At 40.3% G+C, this 10,712-nt stretch overlaps 1 protein-coding gene across 2 annotated transcripts in view; it reads left to right on the top strand.

The window, feature by feature from the left end:
* Positions 1 to 228: 228 nt before the first annotated feature.
* Positions 229 to 10,712, top strand: part of fdxr (ferredoxin reductase) — a 30,158-nt gene continuing 19,674 nt past the window's right edge. The window contains exons 1-4 of one of the 2 annotated variants that reach the window (XM_079851133.1): positions 229 to 494; positions 839 to 1,077; positions 1,520 to 1,611; positions 3,095 to 3,190. In XM_079851133.1, the coding sequence (XP_079707259.1) occupies positions 984 to 1,077; positions 1,520 to 1,611; positions 3,095 to 3,190 (282 nt within the window). In that variant the 5' untranslated portion in view covers positions 229 to 494; positions 839 to 983. The remainder of the gene's footprint in view (positions 495 to 838; positions 1,078 to 1,519; positions 1,612 to 3,094; positions 3,191 to 10,712) is intronic. The other variant, XM_079851132.1, reaches the window with a different exon arrangement.

The raw sequence follows: 10,712 nt of genomic DNA, 5'->3' as shown, positions 1-10,712 counted from the left end.
ATTCTATCTCATTACACTAACCCTACCCCTAAACCTACCCATCACAGAAAACTTTCTGCATTTTTACATTTTCAAAAAAATATAATTTAGTATGTTTATTAACCAATTTCCCTCGTGGGGACCGCTGGCTGGTCCCCACAATGGAGGTGATCTCAGGTTTTACTATCCTTGTGGGGACATTTGGTTTTCACAATGTAATATAAACCAAACGCACACACACACACACACACACACACACACGATCAATGGCCTTGATGACGGCCTCTGCGAGAGAGAGACCTTCAGTCAAGGCTGAACTGATAACCTAAAATCACTTAGATGAATAGTGAAAGCACAAACTACGAGGAATAAAGAGCAGTTATAGTCCTACATGAGTTGGGGGAATCGGGATCAACAAAAGACAGAGGAAAGTGGCACATTTATAAAGGAGGAACGTTTAATCGGAGCATTTGTTCGTCACGGTGAACTTTAAGTGATGCACACTTTGAAGAGAAGTAAGATTTCCTTTTAAATGCGCTATTTTTTAATTGTCACGTTTTCATGCAGTATTTATTACTAATTAATCGACTGATGTTGTCGTATGCAACGTATTTGACGTACCTGAATTGACTGCGTGTTATTGGTTTATATGGCCAGCTCTGCTGTGATAGTCGGCATGTCCACATCTAAATATTTTCACCTTTCGCCTTTATTTTTGCACTCAACGTCTCAAAAGCCTACACTTTTATTTTACTCTTAATATACCGAATGCAAAATATTTAGTGCAGTCGGAAGCAGAGTCAAGTTATGGATCATGCAAATCTTCAATACAGATCTATTTCAGTTTTATTTCATGAAGTTTCAGAAATGAATACATAAACACAACTCCACGGATTGTGACCCAAGAGCACGCGCTGAGGGATCAAAGCTCCATAAGCCGCTTTTGGGTTCATAACAGAGTCATTGTTGGACTTCGACTGCTGTTTTTAGCCGCATTCCGTCTGATGAAGAGGATGACAATGATAAACCTCATGAAAGGGTCTGTAAAGAAGATCCACAGCCTGTCGCGCGCATATCGGTATCTGCCAGCAGAAGGCGGTGAGTTTATAATGTGACACTCTTGTTTCTAATGATGACGTCATGACTCTTGAGGGAATCTGTATTTTTGTATATTTAAAGTGTGTGGGTCATGACTGCTGCAATACTTCTAAGTTACCTGTCATCATTATCATATGCATGTTAATATATTGGATACAGTATTAAACTTGGCATGTTTTAGGATTAACGTTTGATAAAGAGAAAGTTTGCCAAGATTAACTGTTGGCTTGACAGCCATGTGTGAAGTTTAGAAAAGTGAAAAAATGTCTGTAGTTTGAATGTTATAGAGGGCTCACAGACAGGTGGTTGATAGATAGATAGATACATAGATAGATAGATAGATAGACAGACTCGTCTGATAAAAATCTGATTGCTCTATACATAGCCTACTTTGTTGCATAATGTCAGATTATTAAGGACAAGTGTTTCTGTCATCTGTCAGGTGTGCGTGGGTTTTCCTCTGCATCCGGTCCAAGAGTGTGTATTGTAGGAGGAGGTCCTGCTGGATTTTACACAGCACAACAGCTCTTGAAGGTTTGTGTTATTCATTCTCAGGGTCCACATAACGACTGTCTGACCAGGAAAGATATCATCTTACAGGAGCAGTTTTAGGTCGACTAACTTTACTGAAAACAGCTAATACATTTTCCCACAAGATGTCCTGTGGCTTTGTGTGACAGTGTGCTCCGTGTGCAGTGCGTATGCGGTGCAGGAGCAGTACCTTTCACATGTGCTGCGTTTGCAGTGCGCAACTGATCCACGGCTGTACCACAAACACACACTCACTATTTTTATTTCAAATCCAGAAGTTATCAGCAACTTTTATTTAAAAAAAATTTGTCAGCATTGTGATTCTCTTTGTGCACATATACACTATTTAATAGATAAACACAATTTAAACAATGTAATATTCAATGCTACTTCTATATAGATTTATTTAAGTTGCTCAAGCAAGTGGTAAAATATTTAACCATGTAGCCTACTTATAATAAAATCAGAAAAATTTAAATTAAAACTTAAAATTGACAAAAACAGCCGACTCTCATGGAGAACTACAATTTACCTCAACAAGGCGACATAATAAACAACACTCGTCTCATTCATGGAGGTGGAAAAACAAGTTATTTGTGACATGCAAGATTTATTGTATTACAATTTAAATGCAAAAGAAAAGGCACGAGAGTCGGCTGTTTTTGTCAATTTTAAGTTTTAATTTAAAATGTTTGCGATTTTATTATAAGTAGGCTACATGGTTAAATATTTTACCACTTGCTTGAGCAACTTAATATCTAAATCTATATAGAAGTAGCACTGAATAATACGTTGTTTAAATTGTGTTTAAACGTCTATTAAAGAGTGTAAATGTGCACAAAGAGAATCACAATGCTGACAAAACTTTTTTTAAATAAAAGTTGTTGATAACTTCTGGATTTGAAATAAAAATATTGAGTGTGGTACAGCCGTGGATCAGTTGCGCACTGCAAACGCAACATATCGTTAGCCTCATAGCATAATTGCCTAAGAAATAATTAATTAAAAAATGACTTAGGCAATTATGCTATGAGGCTAACGATATGTGAAAGCACTATAGCGCGTGTACCATACGCACTGCAACACGGAGTGAAACGGTAAACGGGCGTGAGCTTTAGTTATTGTTGGACGGCATCCAGCAGGGCTTGATATTTTACAACAGCTCTCTTGAGGTCTACCTTTACCCTACATCGGCAGATCTTATCTCTGTTTTCCACAGAATATAATAATGCTGCAACATTACAGGTTTTGACATAAACACAGAACACACTGTTCTGGCACTTGGATGAAGACTTACAATCCATCCACAGAAATATAAAAAAAGAGGAATTACAGTTGAATCACAAGTGCTTTGGAGAAAAGTGCCTTCAGAGGGTTTTAAATGCTGATGTTTAGTTCTGTGTTCTGTGTGATAGTCAAATTCATCACTTTCAGTGTCTTCCATTGTTTATCACAAACCACAATTGCAGTTGTTTGTCACTTTCAGGCTCGGCAAGATGCAGTTGTAGATATCTATGAGCGGCTGCCGGTGCCGTTTGGACTGGTGCGGTTTGGGGTCGCGCCTGATCACCCTGAGGTCAAGGTCAGGCCTTTCTTTAGTCACCATGAAGTCAATATGAAATAATGAACATATTGAATGATCATCAGTACAAGTATCACTTATTTTTCAACCCATCCCTTTCAATGCCTGTCATACAGAGATGATTTTATTAATTAATTCCCCAAAAACTAAATAAATATCCTGTTTTACTTAATAACATTTCAGATTATGGAAGTAAAAAAGGTTTGCAAATAGTGCTGAGCTGTATATTTAATACTTACAAATTCTACTTGATGATTTTGTTTGTGATATGATAATTAAAGCACCATTGTGATCCCCCCCCCCCCCCCCCCCCCCCCACACACACACCATTATCTTCATTGATTTTAGAAAACGACAAAAAAAAGGACAAATACACATTAAAAAGCACCATTTATCCAAACATACATGCATACTGTATGTAGAAATGTTGGTGCATTATTAATCATAACTTGTAAAGGGTTTTAAGCCAGATTACACAGAAATAGGCAGCTTAAATCATATTGTAAAAAAACAAAACAAGTTTTTCCATTAACAATACATCAATATTTTCTCACCACAGCTAGTTAAAGTGTACATTTATTTCAACTACAGTTTCAAAAGTCTATTATTGTTATTATTTTAGTGCACTTTATGATCGGGCATTCGATTTCTTGCCTAGTTTCATGATCCTTTTTGTCTTGTGACACGTGATTATGAAAGTGAATCTCTGATCTAAACCTTAAAGCAAAAATGATTCATCTCAATCAGTCAGTTTAAAACTCTGATTTAACTTTTTGGTTGCAATGTCATGGCAATTTTCACGTCTTATATTACATCTTGCATGAGGTTAATTATATTGCTTTTTATTACTATACATTGTTATCTGGTGCATGTTAATTACAAAAGCGTCACCTTCCTAAAATAATTGCCTAAGTTGCTTTTGTCAAAATAATTGACTTGGGCAATTATTTTAGGAAGGCGACTAAATGCTGTTTCATGTTGACTTAAGTTGATTCGATGTTATAATACTTTATCACCTTTATGTGTAATATATGTGACCCTGGATCACAAAACCAGTCACATGTCGCACGGGTATATTTGTGGCAATAGCCAACAATACATTGTATGGGTCAAAATTATTGCTTTTTCTTTTATGCCAAAAATCATTAGGATATTAAGTAAAGATCATGTTCCATGAAGATATTTTGTAAATTTCCTACCGTAAATATATAAAACATTTATTTTTGTGAGTGAATGCAGCACAATCGCCAACATAAATGGACAACTTTAAAGGAGATTTTCTCAATGTTTAAATTTTTTTGCACCCTCAGATTCCAGATCTTCAAATAGTTGTATCTCGGCCAAATAGTGTCATATCCTAACAAACCATACATCAATTGAAAGCTTATGTATTCAGCTTTCATATGATGCATACATCTCAATTTAAAAAAAAATGTCCCATGTGACTGGTTTTGTGGTCCAGGGTCACATATAGCCTCTCATTATTATGATAAGATCTGTTTGACTAACAGCAGGGCTTGAAAAAATATTTGAAAATGAAAATGAAAATACACAGATATGACTTTACCTTTAAAAAACAATTAGGTCAAATGAAAGCATGGACAGACTTCCTCTGTTTGTGTAGCATATGTGGGTAAACAGTAACTATCTGATGTGGGAAACAGAAGATGAAACATCAAAGTATTCATGTCATCTCTCTGATTGTTGCAAATATGTTATGAATGTTTGTTTATGTTATGAAGTTTATTGTGACAATGTTGCTATGGGTACTTAAGACTTTACCAAATGCCATCTGTCTGTGAACCTGCAGACACGCGAGTTCCATGATAAAAATCATGAGCGATTCAGACAGCAGACCTGTTCATATAATTATAACCCAAACAAGCTCTTCTGCTGCTGAACAAAGAATTTCCTCAAGCTGAAGAATGTTTGTGTATTAGCTTTATTTTTCATGATTAGCTTTATTTTTGTATTAGTCTTCTGCCTTCAGCTTATATTTGCTTTTGCAGCGAGCTAAACAAAGGCTTAGTAAGAGTCGTAAACAGTTGTCAGGGTCAAACTTTCTTTACTGAAGCCCAATTTGTGAAACTGTAACACAAATGAACAATGATATTTAATAAAATATCTCTTAAATGTTACATTCAGTTCACATAAATCAAAACATTATTTAAGATGCACATAAATCACTAAGAAGAACAATCAAGCATTACAATTATGTGCTTCAGGCTACATTTAACATGTCACATGCAAATCGTCCTCAAACATATGTATATATATCAGAATACATGTAATCATATGTTACCGCTTAGATTAGTCTTTTAAACTTACAGATTGTGCCGTTTCAAGAGCAAAACAAGAAGGATGGACGTGGATGCACCTCTATACTCTGTACCATGAGCTCTAAAATCCAAAATGGCTGATATATTATTAAAGGTGACGTACTACTTAAAGTGACCACAAGGTGTCAGTATTGACAAAGTAAACTATAACTAAGGCCAGGATACTCCCCGCCTGACATCAACAGATGTCACATCAGACTTGAGGAACAGTAACAAAGGCGTCAACATCCAGATCGTTAAGCCACCTTAATTTGTGTCCTTTGAAACCAGAAGAACAACCTCATTGACTGGTCTCACGAAAAATCTTTGTTCACCTTTCTTTATGATTTTTACTTCAATCTTTCTGACTTTGCCATCCTCACTTGGGTAAGTTTTAGTTATGATCCCAACTGGCCAGTCATTTCTTTTCTCCTGGGCATCTTTCAGAAGCACAACGTCTCCATTTTGTAGGTTTGGCTTAGCCGTGCGCCACTTGCGACGTCCTTGAAGTCCACTCAAATATTCATTCTTCCATCTTCCCCAGAAGACATTGGCTAAATACTGAACGCGACGCCACTGAGCTCTGCATAGATCGTGGTTTTCAAATTGGCCAGGTGGCACTGGTGGGGCTCCAACTTTCTGCGTGAGGAGCATTGCTGGTGTTAGTATCATAGGTAGTTCTGGATCAGTAGAGACTGTGGTTAAGGGACGAGCATTCACAATTGCACTCACTTCTGCCATGAACGTTATTAAAACTTCATGTGTAAGTCTTGCAGGGCTGTGCTGAAGGAGCATTGCATCAAGGATACGTCGGCTAACTCCAATCATGCGCTCCCAGGACCCAGCCATATGTGAAGCATGAGGAGGATTGAACTGCCAGCAGCATTGGTTATCAGATAGGTAAGCTTGGATGTTTGTGTTGTGGCAACCTTGCTTGTCAATTTGTAGCTCTTTGCAGGCTCTCACAAAGTTGGTTCCACAATCAGACCTCAAGATCTTAGCAGGGCCTCTGATTGCAAAGAAACGCCGCAGGGAGTTGATAAAGCTTGAGGCACTCATAGACTCGATCACTTCTAGGTGAATCGCCCGTGTAGTCATGCAAGTAAATATGACCGCCCATCTTTTAGCTTCTGCCGGACATCCTCGTGTTTTCCTGACCGCGACTGGCCATGGACCGAAAACATCCAGCCCTACAAATGTGAATGGCGGGTCTATGTGTAATCTATCAGCTGGTAAATCTGCCATTATCTGCTCCTCTTGTTTGCCTCTCAATTTGCGACAGGTAACACAGTTGTAGATGGAGCTGCTGACCGATCTCTTACCTCCAACAATCCAGTAACCACCTGCCCTGATGGCACCTTCCGTGAGATGTCGGCCTTGGTGACATACCTTCTCATGAAAGTGTCGAATCAAAAGCTGAGTAACATGATGTTTACCAGGTATGAGAGCTGGATACAGTTCTTCAGATGGTAGTTGAGCTCTCCCCAGCCGACCTCCTACTCTGAGAAACCCTTCTGGATCAATGAATGGACAGAGTTTGCTGAGAGGACTTGACTTTTGGACAGGCTGACCTTGTTCTAGGCGTTTAAAGTCATCTCTGTAGACTTCTCTCTGAACAGTTTGAATGATTGTAGCTTTAGCCTTCTTCAGCTGCTCTTCCTCCTTATGCTTGTTGCAAATGTGCCATCCGCAACAGATGTCTCCTGATCCAGGCTTGACACACTTGGCTATGTGTTGCAATCGTGCTATGGCCTTTAGCAGGGAGCTCCAACTAGAGAATCGTTGGAACCTTTCACTCCCAAGGTTTCTTTGTGACAGGCTAGTCACACAAGTAACACACTCTGGACGAAGCTCTGCATCTGTTTCAGGACTGACGAGGGTGTAAGACCTTTTATCAAGTTGGTCTTGTCTTGTGTGTAGGAGGAATGGAGGCCCTGTTAGCCAATATGATGAAGTCAGTTGCTCTGAGGGGAGTCCTCTGCTTGCAGCATCGGCTGGATTAAGATGAGTGGGCACAAAGTTCCACTGATGCGGTCCCGTAGAGTGTCTAATGCGCTGTACTCGATTATGAACATAGACGTGAAAACGCCTGGTCTCATTGAAGATGTATCCTAGCACTACTTTAGAGTCAGTGTAGAATCTCACATCATCCAGTGTTGTATCCATCTGTTCTTGAAGCATCTCTGCTACTTCCACTGCTAGTACAGCCGCACATAACTCAAGTCGAGGGACAGTGACATCCGGCTTTGGAGCAAGCTTTGCCCTACCGAAGAGGAAACCAACTTCACTGAGACCATCTGTGTTAGTAACTTTCAGGTAAGCTACTGTACCGACAGCTTTAGTGGAAGCATCACAAAACACAATGATCTCTTTCTTGTGTGCACTAGACAATGAGATGGAGGTATACATTCTTGAGATTTTTAGTCCTTGCAGATGTTTGAGGGAATCTTTCCATTTTTGCCATTTCTCTTGTTTCTCTTTGGGCAGAATAACATCCCAATCATCTGCATCTCCAGAGATGTCTCTCAGGATGGAGCGACCCTCAATGCTTACTGGTACTACAAATCCTAGAGGATCATATAGACTGTTGATGGTAGAAAGCACTCCTCGCTTAGTGTAAGGTTTGTCACTGATGGATACTTGAAATACAAATGCATCTATTGACAAGTTCCAACACAATCCTAAGCTTCGTTGGATGGATAGTGAGTTTACACCAAGATCGAGGCCCTGCAGCGTAGTTGCCAGATCCTCATTCGGGAAGGATCTCATGATGATGGGGCTGTTGGATGAGATTTTGTGTAGGCGGAGGTTGGATCGTGCTAGCATCTGTTGAGCTTTGTGCAGTACATCAATAGCTTCAGCTTCGGAACTGAATGATTTTAGCCCATCGTCCACATAGAAATGGCGCTCAATGAAGAGCCTTGCATCACTTCCAAACTCCGACTCTCCCTCTACGGCTGTTCTCTTGAGCCCGTATACAGCTACTGATGGGGAGGGGCAATTGCCAAAAACGTGGACTCTCATGCGGTACTCCACGATATCTCCATCAAGGTCGTGATCCTTAAACCACAAGAAGCGCAGGTAATCTCGATGTTCCTCTTTGACCAGAAAACTGTGAAACATCTGCTCAATGTCTGCCATCACAGCATAGGAATCAGATCTGAAGCGGATGATCACACCTATCAGGCTGTTGTTCAGGTCTGGGCCTTTAAGGAGAACTTGATTTAAGGATATGTTGTTGTATTGAGCACTTGAATCAAACACTATCCTGATCTTCCCTGGCTTTTGTGGGTGATAAATGCCAAAACTTGGGAGGTACCAACATTCCTTGTTGTCTTCAAGAGGGGGAGCAATCTCAGCATGTCCTTTTTTTAACATTGTCTCCAAGAAATCCACGTAATGGTCTTTCATGTCCGTCTTCTTTTTCAGAGAACGACGAAGTGATAATAGACGACTGACAGCCTGGTCTCTATTATTGGGCAAACGCTCTCTGGGACAGCGAAACGGGAGTGGAGCCACCCAACTATTTGCTTTGTCTTTGGTGAATTCGTTGTCCATAATATCCAGGAAAGCCTCATCTTCTCCAGATAGTGCAATCATGTTGTCTTCTTTGGTTTGTTTGAAGATATGCTTCCCAATGTCATGAGATCGTTTTGTGCTCCTTATGAGTCTGTGCTCTTCACTTGTGAACCTTTCTTTAGAACAGATGCTGTTTTTGCAAGGTGTGAGAAAGCTGGGCCTGCCGTTCTTAAGCACACTAGTTTTGAAAGTGCTCACTGTGGGTTTGTGAGCTCCACCAAGGCACACATCTCCTACAATCACCCATCCCAGGTCGAGGAGTTGGGCATATGGAGCATTGTGAGGACCATTGCGCTGTCTGCGGACCTTGTGCGCACGGATAAGATCTCTCCCTATGAGAATGAGAATGTCAGCTGCAGGATCCAGTGGAGGTATCTGAGAGGCAATGGCTTGAAGATGAGGGTGGTAAGCAGCGGCTTCAGGAGTGGGAATCTCCAGTCTGTTATCAGGGATCGAATTACACTCTATGAGTGTTGGAAGCATCATTGATACTTTCCCATCCAAGGATTCAACCACAAAGTCATTTGCTCTCCTCCCACTAGTATCAACTGTGCCTGAGCATGTTCTCATTGTGTAAGGGAAGACTTCACCTTGAACATTGAACGTGCGAAAGAAGGCTGACCTCGCTAAAGAGAGGTTACTCTGATCATCCAACATTACATACATACGCTTCTTTTCCTCAGAACAACCATCAGGGTAAACATTGACTAAACAAATTTTTGAGCATGACTTTCCTTGTAACCCTGTTCCACATATTTCTGTACAGACAGATGTGGTCACTGTGGAGGTTGATTCGTCTTGCTCCCCACCTTGAGCCTCTGTTGGTGTGGCGGGTCCCTTTTCGAGCCATGGAGCTGGACCATCATGAAGAACAGAGACATGGTCATGGCTATTGCATTCTGAACAATGGATAGTCACCCTGCAGTCTTTGGCCCTGTGGTCTGAAGAAACACAGCACTTGTAGCAGATAGAGTTCTCCTTAAGAAACCTCTTCCTTTCAGCTAAAGACTTCATTCTGAAACCTCTGCACTTCAATAGTGAATGGTTCCTTTTATGGAGGGGACATTGTCTTGTCAGGTCAACTGAACTGGTGTTGGAACTTACAGACAAGTTCGATGCGACCTCTGTTTTGCTGGCAAAGATAGAAGGTCTGAATCTTGACTGCTTCATTTGGACTGTTTCAAATTTAAAAGGCGATGTATTACATGTATTAGAAGATTGAAAAGAGAAGCTGGGATCTGTTCTCATTTCAGCATTTTCATTGACAAACTCGACAAAGTATGAAAAAGGTGGATAATGAAGTAGATATTCTTTCTTGTATTTTGTTCCCTTAACTATCCATGCTTCCTGAAGACTGTGAGGCAGTTTTTCGACGATAGAGTTTATTCCCTTTGATGTGTCAAGGAATCCAAGACCAGGTAGATTGCCTTCCTCTTTCATTGCTTGCACTTCCAGGAGCAGATCTGCGAGTGCTTGCAACTGATTGAAGTCTTTGTGAGAAATCTTAGCGAAACTCTCTAAACGTTTGAATAAAGATGCTTCAATTACCTCTGGAGAACCATATTTTTTGTCCAAACGTTGCCATAAATGTCTGAGACCAGCTTCAGGATCATGTGCATGGGCAG

Source organism: Squalius cephalus (assembly GCF_949319135.1).
Source record: "Squalius cephalus genome assembly, chromosome: 19".
NCBI lineage: Eukaryota > Metazoa > Chordata > Actinopteri > Cypriniformes > Leuciscidae > Squalius > Squalius cephalus.
The sequence above is the reverse complement of the archived record's forward strand: the minus strand, read 5'-3'. Positions and strand labels throughout refer to the sequence as shown.